This window comes from Choristoneura fumiferana, chromosome 8 (genome assembly GCF_025370935.1).
Source record: "Choristoneura fumiferana chromosome 8, NRCan_CFum_1, whole genome shotgun sequence".
NCBI lineage: Eukaryota > Metazoa > Arthropoda > Insecta > Lepidoptera > Tortricidae > Choristoneura > Choristoneura fumiferana.
In genome coordinates, this window is record NC_133479.1 from 15751811 (window position 1) to 15768776 (window position 16966).

The following is a 16966-nucleotide window of genomic DNA, read 5'->3' on the forward strand; positions in this document are numbered from 1 at the left end:
CGCTGAACCAGATGTTATGACATGTAACTTTTGTAAAAAGGCCGAACATGCTGTCCACCTTTACCAGACTGTCGAACATTTAAACGCGCCATGCGCAGAGACAGATGGAGGTACGTAAAGGCTCAAAAATTATGTTCGCGTTGTCTAATAACGCACCATGACATCAGCACATGCTCTGCCCCAGTTTGTGACTTCGAACATTGCCGCCAACCTCATCATCGCCTTCACATTGGAAAAATACAACCTCTGGACAATCACGTGAACCTGTGTACTCGTATGACGAATCGATGTCTGCCACCATGGAGCCCGCGCCCGAGCTGTGCGAGCCGCCGTGTGCCGCCTCCGCAGCTGACGCTACCGTAGCTCATGTCGCAGTGCCAGAGGACGTCAAGTCGGCATCGGAAGGCGATGTTATGTTAAAAGTGGTTGCTGTGACCCTCCGCGGACCCCGAGGTGTGGTGCAAACGTACGCGCTACTAGATGACGCCGCGTCTGTCTCTATTATTGATAGTGACTTAGCCGATAAGTTAGGTTTGAAGTGTGAAAGTGCCAGTGATATTAAGTTCATTGATGCGTTCGGCCTTGAGGTCTGTCAATCAGATGCGCCCAAGGTGTGCGCCGATATAGCGGGACGAGACAATAACTATCGTAAATTATGTTTACGTAAAGTGTCTAAGTTAAGTTTGCCTATGCAAAATTTATCTTTTGTGAACAACATTTCTGATCCTCAGTTGTCAACTGTCAAAGATATCGTGTGCAAAGAGCGTGTAGTGCCGCGGCTACTAATCGGCGAAGATAATTATTTTCTAATAGCGCCGCTCCAAATAATTCACGGCGACCGAAATTCGCCGTACGCAACTCGCTGCATGCTAGGGTGGTCCATCCACGGCTACTGTGGTCGCGCTCGCTCTACCGCGCCACATGTAAGTCACAATGTTTTTCATACCACTCACGCCGATTCTGGGATCGACAGCTCTACGTCCGATATTCACGAAACAGATAAACTAGTAAAGCATTCCTTTTCGGTAGATATTAAAGGAGTGTCTACTGCTTGTTGTGAAAATAAGGCGCACTTACCTGCATTAAAAGTTTTAGATGAGTCAGCTCGTGATGGATGGGAAGTAGGTTTACTCTTCAAAAACAAGCATACACTCCTGCGCAGCAGAAACCGGAAAAAGAAGACGAGGCCTCTAAAAGAGGGTGAATATGTACTGCTAATCGAACCCAATTTGGACCGTGGTTTTTGGCGTTACGGTGCAGAAAGCGCATCTCATACAGGTCGCGACGATAACGTTCGAATAGTAGTCGTGCGCACACGCTCAGGGCTGCTGCGACAGCTCGTCACACGCGTCGCCTTACTGTCCCCACGGAGGTGATATAGTGCTCTTCTAGCACTAGGGGGCGGATTGTAGACGACGCATGTACAAAGTTGGTGAAAGATGGTGAAACAGCCCCTAAGTCATCCGTCCATCTCGTTGGTGGGCGTCCTACGGTGGCTCTGCTGTACATGACAATGATAAACAATAAAATTTGCGACATGAAAATTTATTTGCAATGTTGCTGTTTAATTTGCTTGCAATCAAAATGCACTGGACAGAAGAAATACCTCTCGTGCAGCTCTCGCCACAGCGCCGCGACGCGCTCGCTGGCGCCGCGCCCGCCGGCCGCCGCGTCGCAGCCCGGGAACTCCACCCGCCGCACGCTCACCGACCGACGCAGCGCTGTCGCTATGTCCGTCAGCCCTGCCGATATCAAATATTAAACGTATCTGGCAATTAGTGACACAAGCTTTGATTTGTAATCACTGACGTCACATCGTAAATTTAGAGAACTCGACGACGGGAATCGAATCGTTACGTCGGTACGGTACGCCACTATACAGGATGTAACATTCATATCGGTCAGTATGGGAAAGTCTGAAACTATAATACATACGAAGATCCGTTCTTAGGAACCATGTCATTGATTTAAATAACAAGAAAAACTGCAACCATACATTTTCAAAAACTTGTACTCAGCTCGGGAATCGAACCCGGATGTTTTGAAAATAAATACATTATTAAAGAATATGAAATAAAATGCATTTTATTCATTCTAGATATCGTGTTTCATAGTAGTATTTATTGCTTATGACCTTCACTACCGATATCGAAATAGAAATAATGTATGTTTTATTTTTCAAAACGACCAGGTTCGATTCCAGAACTGTCAATGTGTAAATTTTTTTTTTGTAAATTTATGAATGCAGTTTTTCTTCTTATTAAAATCGATGACATGGTTCCTAAAAACCGATCTTCGTATGTCTCAGACTTTCCCATACTGACCAATATGAATGTTACACCCTGTATACAGATAAAATGATTACTGAAAAAAAAAATCGGTTGAAAATTTAACTTATGGTGTCTTTTTTTAATGGTAACGTGTGTCTTTTTGAGCGGTAGGTATGGCGCTATTTGGATGTAAAGTCATACATACATAACATTTCTTTCCGTCTAATCTTAAATTGCAAACCTTTATATCTCTGACATAAATAAGAGTAGCTTAAAATTGATAAAATTTACCTTTAGATGATAACACACATTGCAAAGCTTTGATTTACAAAATAAAAAATAGTCAAATACCGTATTGGCTGTTTTATACATGATGTTCACAAACCTTGCAAGCTGAACGCGTTCCGGTCGATATACAGCGTGTGCAGCGTGCAGTTGCACTGCAGCGCTTTGGCCAGAAGCCGTGCGCCCGCGTCGCCGGCCAAGTTGCCGCCGACGTCCAACGAGCGCAAACGCCGCGCGCCGCCTAACGCGTTCAGCAGCCCGTACAAGTCGCCCTAGGGAGATACAATTCTTCAGCGTTACACCAAAGGATGGAGACCGCATTCTAAATACGCGTACTCTGTACCTACTGGTTGTAGTATGTGCAACCGAAACCGAATAACAAGGGCCATATTTTTCTTTTATTTCAAGCTTTTATTCAGCTTGCCCAGTATGTTCTTATTGGGTCAAATCTTGCAAGTTCATTATGACTCACTTCCAGTTGTCGGATTGACGTCAAATTTGGCATTCTTTACAGTGATTAACACACACCCCTCGCCGAAACTGAAAGTAGGTACGGCCGGACACTATAAGGTAAGTATGATCGGTGTCGAAATACGTACCTTCAGTTTGCAATCGCTTAAATCGAGAGAAGTTAAAGCTGTGTCTGGCTCTTGCAAAACATGGACTAGTGCCTGGAAAAAAACACATTAATTTAGATAGATTTTTTTTTTTATTATTTTTTATATTATTTATAAAAATATATCATTACATTTGATTTACTTTGTTAATTGTTAGTTACCTGTATTAAGGGAGGCGCATAAGATCTTTTCCCAGTCAGCCGGCTAAGTGACAATTGATGAATTGAATGGTTTTTGCCTATGGCTCGCACTATTCCAGAGAGTTCCAACTCCATACCTGAAAAAAAAAAAGATTACCTTACTACGTTACTCTACATACCATCGTTATTTTTTTAAGGGTAGTTGATTATGTGCTCGATACGCATAACGATTTAGGCACTGTCCACGTCGACCGTACCGTACGTCATATCCAGGATTCGTAAAATTCGAGCTAAATTCATAGGGATGTCATAATTTTGACATACGTGATTTCAATCGATTGTGCTCGCATTTTACGATCCCTGGTCATATCACATTGTGATTCTACGCTTGTGTGCAGCTTGTTTACCTGTACGCAAACGTACGTATGGCAATGCGGTCAGTGCCGGGGACACAGTTTCGTTCTGTGCTACACAGGATGCAAATGAATATTTCTATATTTTGCGTATGACGTGCGTCCGCGTGGTCTTAGGTCTACTGTCCACGTAGATCGCACGTCATTTGACTCTTGTGTGCAGCTTGCTTGCATTCTACTTCGAAAGGCACGAAACTTTGTCCACGATGCTGAGAATTATTCGTAGGAGCTACTTGACTATATTATTATGTTGCGTTTCCGTGGACACAGTTTCGTTCTTTTCCACCCAGGATGCAAGCAAGATGCACACAAGCGTCAATTGACGATGTAGTGTGTTTGACGTGCGGTCTACGTGGACAGTAGTCCTTAGGACTTACTGTTGTCGGAGAGGTCGAGCGACTGCAGGCACCGCACGCCGTGGATGCAGGACTCGAGCACGTGCGCCGCCTGTGACGACGACAGGACGCCCGAGAGGTTCAGTTTTACGCCCGTCGCACTCTCGTTACAAGCCAGCCCTAACAGCAGGCTCCTGTTAATACAAAACAACCTTTACCTACACATCTTGTTATTATTATTTATTCCCCCCAAAAAAAACGTTTTTTTTTTCTTTCAATTTGGGTGGAAAGTTTTCAAATCGTCTCTCTATCTCCTTTTTGGCCTGCGTCAGCATCGGTGGCCACCTACATATAAGCTTCATATGCCACTCAATAACCCTTTGTGTATTTTTAATAGTCTCAGTGCAGTGTTAATGTAATGATGTGGTTGTATACGCGACAACAACAAAGCGTTAACCATGTCTGCTAACTTAAACCATAAGGTTCTGTTAACAAAATAGCACGCCATAGCGAAGTCGCAAGCGGCCGTGTTCAACAATTTGTAATAAAATTTATGACAGCTAACTTGACAGCACTTGGTGACGATTTGGGTACGTTGGTTTGTATAGGACTGAGTGCCAGTGGGTTAAATAGTCCGAAATAAAGCCACAGCAGCATAATGCTAAGAATCGTTAAGGGGATAGCGTCTGTTCCGTTCCATGCAATCCCGAGCAATCCGCGGACATCGAGATGCTACCGTTAAGTTTTTCTATAAAACAATTGACGAACATACTTGAGGGCATCCGGCAGCATCTTGCAATATGAGAAGTCGAGCGTGCTGAGGGCCAGGCAAGCGGTGAAGAATTGGCGGAAAGATGGCGGCGGGTCCTTGGGGCGGCGCGCGGACGACCACGGGTTGCGGCCCACTAGGAGCTCCGCCAGACGCGCCGCGCAACCGCGAAGTAATGCTCCCCACATCTAAAAGAATAACGTAGCTGATGTTGCGAACACAGTGCCAATAGATTGACACTCCAGACACTTTAATTTATTTATTTAATAATTCGGTTCAATTCCATATTGTATGTATGTAAACAACAAAGTAAAAAAAAAACATAAAAATGAATAAAAACATTCTCATTTTAGGATAACGTAAGCGCACTGGGCACTGTCTTCTGCATTGTGACCCACCTATCATCCTTCGGACCCCAGAACTAAGAATCTTAGATAGACTCGAAACGATGAACTAATTATCTGATTTATGAATATGTGAATAATACGATGTATTGCAATAATCAAAAAAGCATTCATTAAAGTTAAAATCAATTCAACTAAAAAATCAAATTATTTTTATGTACAATCTTTAAAATAGTCTACCGAAACACTGCTGCCTCGACTTTAAAATCGTAAATTAAACCAGAACGTATACTTACGTTTTCAAGAGTAGTTTCCGTGTTCGTCAAATTTAAATGAGTCAACACATTGGGCTGCGCCAGGAAGTTGTATAAATTCTATAAAGAAACAAAAACATTTATATAATTTTAAATAAAAGCTTTGGTAATGAATGACTAACAATGTTGCGGTTTGAGTTTTAGATATTATTTACATTTTCTTTTTACAGAAGTGGTCCGCAATGTAGTTTGATTAGTGAATGAATCACAAATTAACCAAAGACAGTCTTTGACAAAATAATGGTCATGTCTTGCTAACATGACCGTTACAAAATTAGAGCTTGACTTGAACTCATCCGCACTAATATTTAGTCAGAATTTAGGTTTTCTCCGAACTACATCCATTCATACTCCATCTTGCTCGCTAATCCTGCCGTGAAGCAGCAGTGCTTGCACTGTTGTGTTTCGGCGTGGAGAGTAAGACAGCCGGTATAATTACTGGCACTTGAGGTATCCCATCTTAGGCCTCTAGGTTGGCAACGCATCTGCAATTCCCCTGGTTTGCAGATGTTTATGGGCGGTGGTGATCTCTTACCATCAGGAGACCCACTTGCTCGTTTGCCATCCAGTCTTATAAAAAAAAAAAAAACTAATAACTCGTTTTTTTTTTCAGTTTTCAAAGCGCCATTCTTTTGTACGTATGTTCGAATCTATGTATGTACAAGAATAATTTCCACCAACAATTATAGCTACAGATACAGTACGCACAAAAAAAGCTCTTACATGAACATCGTCCTTGAGGTTGTTATGTGACAGATCCAAATGCGACAACGTGGACAGGTGGCAAGGATTGTCGTTCAACATTGTGGCGAGGTGCGACACCGTCTTGCCCGTTAAACCACACTGCGACAGAGCGATGTGTCGGAGACCGTCGGGGTTGTTCGCGAGACCCGACAAAATGCTGATTGCACCTGCGGACGATAGTAAATAAATAACTGTAAGTTTTTTTTTCAAACAAACATTTAACGACTAAGAAAATGTGAAAGTTTGGTTGTATGTTACTCCATGACGCAAAAACGGAATTTGAATGAAGTTAGGCAAACAAATAATTTATAACCCGATTTAACACAAAGGATACTTCTATCCCGAAAAATTGCTTTGTTCCCGCAGGAAATTCAATAAGCGAATTTTTAGCAAACGAAATCGTGAGCAACAGCTGGAAAAAATATGATTAGTACAGTAGCAATAAACTAGAACCAATATCAATGAAAAAAATTAAATAAATAAACGATTGGTAACAGGCTATTTTGATACAATAATGAAAACAATAAGAACATTATCTTACTCGGTAAATAATTGCCACTAAATTGTCACTGAACTTTTTCAAAAAACGGAACCCTATTGACAAACTTTTTTTTAAATGAGCGATAAATTATTACGGAGTCAAGGATTGTACGAAAGTTAGAACAAACAATATGGCTGATATCCCGCACCCAACTGGTACATGGGGCCTACGCCAACCTTTGCTACTGTTGAAACAATGGCAGAATGAAAAATAACAAACAAACAATACCCGTTGTTGACAGTGTTCTATCATTATAAATATCAATGTTAGAGTGACTGTTGACGACTAGTTACAATCTATATTTCGCCAGGGAAGTAATATAAGTAACTCCATTACAATATGTGTCTATACCAAGGTTGGCTAAATCAAGTCCACGATATGGCCCGCTAAGGCACTTGAATTTTCCCACCAACGCGTGGTGCCCATCAATAGCGTATCTAATTTTAGTAGTTCGGTGCCTCTTAAAACAAAGGCCCGGCGCCGCCTTGGACTTAAAAAAATTGCTTATCTAGAAAATTTATTGGCCAGCCTTGGACTTATAATAATCTCTGGAACTACATAATAGAAAGCTACATATCTAAGGGCCCTCGCCCACGGCAACTTTTTGTAGCGATGCTGTCGCGCGTTTTGTAAATGCTCGACAGCATCGCTACTAACGCGCGTTAGTCGCATTGGCAACGCGCTACAGAAGCGATGCCAACGCCACGCGACTGTATCGATGCAAATGCGCGACGGTTTCGGACGACATCGTGGTGAGAACGGCGGGAGGGTGTGAAGGGTCCCCAGGGTGAAGCGCGACAGTAGCGCGTTTGCATCGCGACTGAATCGTGGTTATGTGGGCGAGGGTACACAGCTAGTGACCGCATCGCGACTGTATCTATGCGAACGCGCGACAGCATCGCTACAAAAAGTCGCCGTGGGCGAGCGGCCTAAAGCTCAGGGTTCCTAGAATAGCGGTGTCAATGCAGCGGCGAAGAACGATATTTATGTAAACAACGGTGCCAATAGGGATGTTGACACCACCAATCAACTGACGTACTTTTTATGAGCTGTCAAAACACAATTCTCCCATAGTCTCAATGGCAATAGCGACTTATGACGTCATAAGTCGCTATTTGTTCGCCAACTCAATCAACTAACTATTGATTTGCTTTAAAGCTACAAAAAATCTAACTTTACAGTGAATCGAAAATTAATCTGGGTTTCAGGGGTCGGGGGAGTCGTGCCTTCGAATTATTTTTTAATGGCGTCAACATCCCTATTATCGCTCTCTAGGAAACTGACAGTAAGACAACGCCCCTATTATGATGGCACCACTATCCGAGGAAACCCAAGCTTTACATAGGCGTCTTATAAAGCTGGTAAAGTGTCACGTTCAAGTGGGACGTAGACAAAGTTGCGGGAAAAAGTTATAAAGAGTAAACTTCATATTCTGTAGGCCGACCCCAAAAAACTGGGAATAGGTGCAGAGAGAGAAGAACTTAAATCACGTTGATGAAGTAACGCCCGTAAGTCGTACCATGATACCATCGTCATCAGCCGGAAGACGCCCACTGCTGAACAAAGGCCTCCCCCTTAGAACGCTACACTGTACTAGAACTCGCCACTTGCATCCAACGCTCGTACGTAAGTCGTACCACTCGTAACCAACCTTTATCTTCAATATGGTTCTGCGAGAAGTCTATAGTATGCATGGCGGGGAGCCTTCGAGCGCGCGACATAGCGTGCCCCAGTCTCGCCGCATGGTCGTGCCGCAACGCCGCAGCGCGCCAGCTCAGCTTCTGCGGGGGCGGCGCCGCGCAGCGCACGACTCTAGACAGAGCCTCCCACGCCTCGCTGCCGACTCGCACGCCGTCGCCGCAGACCCCAGTGAACCAAGTGTTGTGCTGCAGCGCGATCAGAAGTGGGATGAGATCCCTGGAACAATATAGATGGATAAGTAAAAATAGTAGAGCCGTAAAACGAGCCATTTTACTCGAGACGTTCTATATAGCTAGCCGAGCCGGTACGGCGACGGTGGATAGACACGTCGAGGGGAATAGTAGATTATTGTCGTGGCCTGGAATTAGGCAATTGCTGGCTGAGTATGAGAATTAAAAATTGATTAAATATTAGTCTCGGCTGGAATAAAGCTTTTCTCAAAAATGGCGAAGGAAAAAAACTACATTAGAATAAGCCTTTTCTTAACAAAATATATTATTAATGACATTTAATTTTATTCCAATAAAATTTTTCATGCTTTCCCGCCTTTTTTTCATTAAAAAAAACAGCAGGTCTATTTTTCCACCGAAAACACCACAAGCTGTTTCAGCAGGGCTACCTCGAAGTTCGTGTCGTGCGGTCCCTCTGACACTTATACTATTTAATACGAGAGCGAGAGGGACGGTACGATACGAACTTCGAGTTTCGTAGTAGCCCTGCTGATTCAATAAAAAAAAGTCTGGAGCTCCAACAAAATAACTGATAGCAGCCATTTGAGTTGGCTGTTTACGACTTGTGCCAACATTTACCTGGCCGTTTTCACTTTTTTAAAAGTTTGAGACTCGACAATACCTAATAAAGTATTTTCGAGCTAGCGCGCCTGCAATCTTATTAACTTTTTAATTTCTCGCTGACCATAAACTATGCACTTAGCCTTCTGCTGATATGTAAGGAATAATGTAGACTTTTACTGAATTTTTTGAGAAAAATGGGTGCTCGAGTTTTGCACGCTTTTCACTTTGATTGCCGGGAAAGTGAATAGCACTAGTGGGATTCACTTACTAGGTACCTTTTATTTTTCATGCATTGCTGTCTTAGGATTGCTGTATTCATGTTTATTTACTAGTTTTATTGAGGTATTAATTTAAATTACGAATTATTAATAAATATATATAAACTTTTATGTTTGTGGCTGTTGGCAACTGATTGCTTTGACACGAAAATTTTTCTTCATGCACTAGAGCATAAAAAGTCTTTAAGTATTTAGTTCGTCTAGATCCAGTATAAATACGAAGTTTAGAGCATGAGAAATTAAAATTTTAACAATCGTTTGGACTAGCTATTGCCAGCAACTTATTTATTTATTTATGTATTTGGGCACCAACGGTACAATAAAACTAACATTATAAACAATTACATCTCACATTGACCAACAAAGTTGCCATAGGTTATTAGTTCCCAATAATAAAATATAAAACGGGTATAAAAGTAACAAATACACAAAGAAAAAGGCTACGACTTGCAAAAAAGCCCACCCATTCTCAAAAAAATGGCATAACAAATTACTTCGTCTCCGTTTCGCAGGAGCCTTGCATTTTAGTAGCGTTAGGCAGTCTGGGATAGTGTTATTAGTACGTACGGACGTATATAAAACTGCAAGTACGGCCACTTAGGCGGTTATCACACTGCCCTCGCATCCCGGGCCACTTAGGCGATTGCTTCGCATCTCCGTCCGGAACTGCGGTGCACGCCAAAAAAGGCATTTTATTTGCTTCTTATGTTCATTTCTATGGCGCTCAATGTGGCATATCCCGCGTCCCGCACCGCATCGTCGTCTGGGAGTGCAAACCGTCGTACAATTCGTACCTCCGCACGGAGAGATTCAGTGTTACAACATGCGGTTTTTGTGTACTAATCAAGATTCTACAGTTCAAACTTAAAAACCGCAGCTGCAACCGGACGTAGCTGCGATGTGCGGAGCAGCGTGAGAACCACCTTGCAAGTATGACGCAAGTGGCTGGGGATTGGTCTGCATAATTTAAAAATAAACGTAGTTTTACCCGCACTCTATTATTCCGGAAAAAAGCAATCGACAATGTGTCAAGAAATTATTAATTTTTCCTCTTGTTAGTTTCTTATTCATAAATTAATTAATGCCATAAAATGGCGCATTAACCAATCAATTTGTATTCATGCAGATATTAACGCCGAGCTAAAAAGTATCGCACGGCGTGACGTATGTCCTTACAAAGTAATTACTGATAAGTTACCTTTGGTCCAAATGATCGAAATCCTTTAGATGCAACATTCTTATGTCATGCGCTAGGTAAATTGTATCAATGTCCCACGCCACCTCAGCCCTGAAAATAAAGAAAGTTGTTTTAATTGTGGAACAGCATGGTAAGATTTTGATTTTTTCATTTTTTTGTGAGATAGGGTAGGTCTTAGTCCAACAATGGACGTCCTATACGGCTGATAGGATGATAATTATAAGATTTTAACTATTTATACTCCTGTTACTCCAAAGCATACAGTAACTAACGGAAGGAATTATGTTGTGCCGGAGTTAACCCAAAGAGATGTTACTAATAGCATCCGTTTATTTCACTAGTATTATAAATGAGAAAGTTTGTAAGTCTGTTTGTTTGTTACCTTTTCACGTCTAAACCACTGAATCTATTCAGACTAAATTAGGTAGGTATACACATAGTTCGAGTCCAGGGGAAGGACAAAAGGATAGTTTTTATCCCCGAAAATTGCAGTTCGCGCGGGATAGCGATAAATGAACTGTACGACGCGGACGAAGTCGCGGTCAACGGCTAGTATCACGCTAAAGCGGGTGGACTGATTTGGATGAAATTTGATATGTAGAGAGCTAGACGTCTCTAATTCATATAATAACACAATAAGCTACTTTTTATCCCGCAGGATTACAGACACGAAATTAGACGTGGGTGCTTTTTTGAAATGGTAATAAAATCCACGATGTAATTTTTGGGGATTTCTACGGAATATTTTGCAGAATCCCGAATTATAATTCAATTGTTTGATCTAATCTAATGATTTACGCGTTTAAAGACGCGGGAAATGCTACTTTTCCTATATTAAAGGAGCTGCATCGCAGAAATCATGTTTTACGACTAATATAGCTAACTAGCTTTGTCCCGCGGCATTGCTCCCGCAGAAGTTACTTTTTTATGGGTACTCTAGGTACATTATATTGCTGATGTAAAAAATACATATGCGAGTGAGGCAAATAACTATGTTAGGTAGTCTACAAGGAATAGGAGAAATGCGACGATATATTTTTGTTTGATCATTTATTCAGTGCTAGCTGGGCCCTGTTTATCAAAGCATATTAGTCTATTAATATTAGTGTTTTGTCTCATAAATTGTATGAAAAAATTAGATAAAACACAAAAATTATTAGACTAATATGCTTCGAGAAACTGGGCCCTGATGGGGTGACAATAGAATGACGTTTGTCGTTGTTTATTTACTAAGTTATTAAAGTTAGTAAACAAACAACAACAAACGTCACTCTTATATTAATACTTTACTTTTTGTTAATGAACAAAGAATTGATTACACAAGCAAACACCTACATCATTGAACTATCTATTCTCTTTTTTTATATAAGCAGTGGTAATTAGTTTCATTTACTTGCAAAATCGCGAGAATTGAGACAAGTGTGAGCAAAAGAGTAATATTATTTTGGCCTCTACTTTCGTGCCCTTTACTTTATAATCTTCATAAATATGTTAGAGCACCAAGGTGCTCAAAAATAGATGACGAATTGGTTTATGGTTAAGGGGTCTTCAGTAATTTTTCAGCACTTAATCACCCGATATAATGATAGGATTTTTTTAATCTTTTTTAATACACCAAGCTAAGCAGGAAAGTATACTTAGTACAAGTATATATTTTTATTTCTTACCTAAATGGGGTTTGGCAAAGATCACACATAGCTGCATATTGGTTGGAAAAATCGCCGCAAGTGGAATGTTTCCTTGTCCCACTGACTTGTTGTAGTTGGAAGGGTAAATTTACCTGAAACATTTAATTATTTAATGAATTCACTAAATTGGAGCATATCACATTATCTCCTAGGATTTATTGACGACCCCTTTATGGTCAGTAGAGTTACCAGCACCAATGTCTGACACAACAAAGTTTACATAAATATCTACATAAATGATACGACTCTATTTCTAGGGTCGGCAAAACGTGGCAGGTATTTTTGGACGCTTCGCTGTGGGCATATATTAATGCATGAGTGTTTGTTGATATTCGAGAACAACGGATTTATTTGCTCTTTTCACCCCTCTCCAAATAAAACTAAAACAAAACAAAACCATAATTGGCTCAATTAGGAGTACGCACGGCAACGAACCTTTACTTGCCGATTAATTAAGCAAATAAACGTTATCATCCGTCGCGACTAAATTGCCTTCAATGAGTGTCATAAGTAATATTATGCAGAATACTAACCTTGCAGATTATATCTTCTATGGCTACATTTGGATACAAATCGTCAAACGCAGCTACGAGCGCATGCATAACATTTATAACGCCTTCAGATGCTTTCTCTTCCCCTGAGAATAAAAAAAGTGTTGCATTAAAAAAGTTGCCTGAAAGAGATCACTCTGAAGCAAGAAGGCTGCCTAAGTACTGTTCAATAATAGTCATTGTACTGTACATTATAAAATCATGTAACAGTAATTCGTCAGTATTATGCATATTTTTTATTTTATTTGAAGTCTGTTATTATTATCGTCATATGGCATTGTTCATTATTTTTTGTTTTATTATTTGATTTATCTCCTGCATACATATATAATATAGGTATAAACATCCTGCTCAGCACAGGCCTCCTCTCACAATTAAAGGGATTAGGCTGCTGCCATGAAAGAGTTAAAATATTTTATTTTATGAGATAAATAAACTTAATTTTAAATCAGCTACTTGTATTGTTCCACAAAATAACATTTAGGTAATTTTGCTCGATTTGCTATTAAACTCAGTTTAGTAGTCAAAATCAGTCAAAATGTTTAAGACTTCAAATCTAAACCAAGTTCAACAGCCTGATGGACTTTTCCAACAAATGGCCATAAAATATTGTGAAATATGACAATGACAAATAATGTTACTTGTATTTGTATTGATTTCTTATATAAACTTAGTTTTCCCAAATATTATCTAAGCATAAACATATTATGTAACTTATCAATCATCACTCCAACAATGATGTCAGGTTGTCTGTAAACATACAAAAAATATACAATACAAGATGTCCACAATGAAAAACTGCATTACTCAGTTTGGTGTCAATGTCAGTTGCCTCCTTAGCATACAATAGCTGCAATTAGTCACTTACCGATGAGAATGGACACTGGCTTGTGCTCGTGAATGAGGGTTATTGACAGATGATTGGCTTTTTTGCTTTCAATTGCTTCTATTTCCATCAAGTGAAATCCATTGTCCACCTGGTTGTTGAAAAATGTAATTATTACAACCCAAATCTCAAGAGTATTATGCAATGATAATTGTGCCAAAAAATCTCATGTGCTTTCCCATTTAAGTTTATAGTTATATCAGAATGTTTTATCTGTTCTTGCAGATAGCTATGATGCATTAGTCAGACACAGAACAGTTACTGATTGATTATTTTGTGAAATTTCTTTTCTTGTCCTTGAGGGTCTACTAAAGGTACAAATTTGTTGAGGCAGTGCAAAAGGAAGACTAAGTAGTTATCTATCAGACTATTAGTAGTCATCTACAGACAGTAAACCCAAAAATATATTTAAGACTTAAGGCACCTACTACTAAATTTATGTATCCTCCTAAGCCCCAATGTCCTAAATTTAATAATCAAAATTTGACGTGGGCCTTAGGAGAGTATAGTTGAAATTTTTTAGGACAGTTGCCAAATCAGAAAGAAGTAATAAGGCTAATTGTCACATTGACTTTTACATGATAATAGTCTTCAATGTTTTATCAATACAGACATTACATTTTAGAGTGATAAAGCCATAAATAAATCTGTAAACTCCTTACCCTTGTTGGAACTTTAGTTGTTGTTATAAAGATTCTATAAGATGTGACAACCTGAAAATATAATAAACAGTTTTACTATTTAATTATAATATATTTAGGGGCTGTTTCACCATTCATTGATTAGCGTTAACCAACAGTTAAATGTGATGCCGTCTCCGTCTATTTGAACAAAACAAATAGAGATGGCATCACACCTAACTGCCAGTTAACACTAATCAATGGATGGTGAAACAGCCCCTTAGTCTTATATTATATGACTACCTAATAAGTAAATATACTGAGCAGCAAAAAATCTGGCCCTGAAATGTATGCAGTAATAGGTCATTTCATTTTGTATGGATAGTGGGCCAAAATTTTGTGCCGCTGAGTATATATTAAAGGAAAATAAATGCATTGCATGATTTAAAAAAAAACCTCTATCTTCCTGCTTGTTGAGTTTAGATATTTAATTTTCTTTGAATAAATATTACAGGAATTACCTACCAAGTTGTAGTTAATGGGTAATACTATTTATCAAATAGGTAGTTAATTGACTAATTATGGGCTCCAGGTGTATGAACATAAAAGAAAATAGAAAAAAACAGGACTAATATTTATAAAATGATTAAAACCTAAATAAGGATGCACACATCTCTATACAAACACCCTCTGAAAATAATCCTTCTACCACCCATTAGTTCATAATTTTCATTAGTAAAATTTACCTAGTAGTTTACTAGTAACTTCAAAAAGGTTAGTACAATTTTTTCATTTATTTTGATTGATGATCAAGATGTATGTATGATGTTTAATTTAAATAACACAGAATTATCAATGACAGTAATTTTTTTTATTCCATTCCTGAAACTGTAAAATGTTTCATATCAATTCTCACACAAACCAAACTGTTATCTAGATCAAATGTCAAACAATAGGAAGCTACTAAATTTAGCAATCTGTAAAAATATTTTGAAACTAGATCAGCTTATTTACAATTGGAATAAATATAGGACAAAGAGCAATAGAATCATCCAATATACTAGAGCATCAACAGAATCAATTAGAGTTGACATACAAAGAACAAATTCAGCTATACTATATTGATGCTAACAATAGCCAAATGCCTGTGGGTGTGTGACCACAGGACCAATACATACACAGCTTTGTGATGCACATGACACACCTAAGTGACTCACACTTGTTAAGGGTTTATTATCAGCATAGAGTAAAATGTTTATCAGATTATGTTTTGGTTTTTAAGAATTGTTTACTGGTTACATGCAATTTTAACATCAAAAAAGTTTCACTGTTTACAATTTTTAGTTTCAATAATCATTTCCAAAAAATAAATAAAGTAACATTTCTAGACTTTAATTCATAGGTAATTAAATACTTATATTTTGTGTTATTTTATATTACCTAATGTTATATATAATATATTACTAAGATTACTTACCAATACTTTGTTATCCACTTTGTCACCTCTCGATTCCATGCGAATGAGGGATTTGTAAAGTATTTTAACATTTTTTCCCAATACATTACTGATGCTGTCTGCAAAGAAGAAAACAATATGAATATCTGCAAAAATATATTTGTAACCTTTGATTAGATTCAAGGTGAAATATTCCGGTAATTATAACATCAACATAACATTTCAAATGACTATTGCAATACTTACCACTCAATTCGGTAGATATTTGAGATTTTGTTGACATTTTTTTGATTTTCTTTAATGTCATTACATCAATAAAATGTAATTATTTTCATTACACAAAGCATCCATACTTATCACAGTACATTTATAAGAACTAAAGAATTAATTATGTCGTTATTTATTTACAAAATAAATCGTAAGGCATTTCGTTAATTATTAGAAAATCTGACTTTACACCCAAAATCACTAAACACAACACACACACCTCAGCTCGATACGTACGCACACAGATTAAACGTAAAAAATCAAACATACAGCGACACACTGTAGGGCTACTACGAAATTCGGAAATCAAAGTTCGTTCGTATACTACTGTCCCTCTCACTCTCGTATAAAATAATATTAACGTCAACAGGACGGTACGGTACGATACAAACATCGAATTTTGTAGTAGCCCTAATGCTAGGCTACTACGAATCTCGAAAATCGAAGTTCGTATCATACCGTCCCGCTGACGCTTATATTATTTAATACGAGTGAGAGAGACGGTACGATACGAACTTCGATTTTCGAGTTTCGTAGTAGCCCTGCTGAGCGAGCAGCGACAGCACGCACAGATAAGATTTCACTATGAACATGAAATTTAGCCTACATGCAACTTGTTCATGACTTTCGTAGTGCCGCATGTACACTCGCGGACTAGCAAAGAGTATTGTAATGTATAGGAACGTACGAGTCACGAGACGAGGCGCGAGGCGAGGTATATACGAGGTGAGTCGAGTGTGACAAGACGAGTCAAA

At 39.1% G+C, this 16966-nt stretch overlaps 1 protein-coding gene across 1 annotated transcript in view; it reads right to left on the reverse strand.

Annotated features, from left to right (window-relative positions):
- Positions 1 to 16601, reverse strand: part of LOC141430548 (uncharacterized) — a 37450-nt gene extending 20849 nt beyond the window's left edge. The window contains exons 1-16 of the mRNA XM_074091298.1: positions 16191 to 16601; positions 15966 to 16063; positions 14531 to 14581; positions 13851 to 13959; positions 12965 to 13068; positions 12411 to 12523; positions 10744 to 10833; positions 8424 to 8689; positions 6211 to 6398; positions 5470 to 5547; positions 4833 to 5017; positions 4103 to 4254; positions 3334 to 3449; positions 3155 to 3226; positions 2656 to 2827; positions 1607 to 1742 (exon numbers count right to left, since the gene is read on the reverse strand). Of these exons, the coding sequence (XP_073947399.1) occupies positions 1607 to 1742; positions 2656 to 2827; positions 3155 to 3226; positions 3334 to 3449; positions 4103 to 4254; positions 4833 to 5017; positions 5470 to 5547; positions 6211 to 6398; positions 8424 to 8689; positions 10744 to 10833; positions 12411 to 12523; positions 12965 to 13068; positions 13851 to 13959; positions 14531 to 14581; positions 15966 to 16063; positions 16191 to 16251 (1991 nt within the window). The 5' untranslated portion in view covers positions 16252 to 16601. The remainder of the gene's footprint in view (positions 1 to 1606; positions 1743 to 2655; positions 2828 to 3154; positions 3227 to 3333; positions 3450 to 4102; positions 4255 to 4832; positions 5018 to 5469; positions 5548 to 6210; positions 6399 to 8423; positions 8690 to 10743; positions 10834 to 12410; positions 12524 to 12964; positions 13069 to 13850; positions 13960 to 14530; positions 14582 to 15965; positions 16064 to 16190) is intronic.
- Positions 16602 to 16966: the final 365 nt, after the last annotated feature.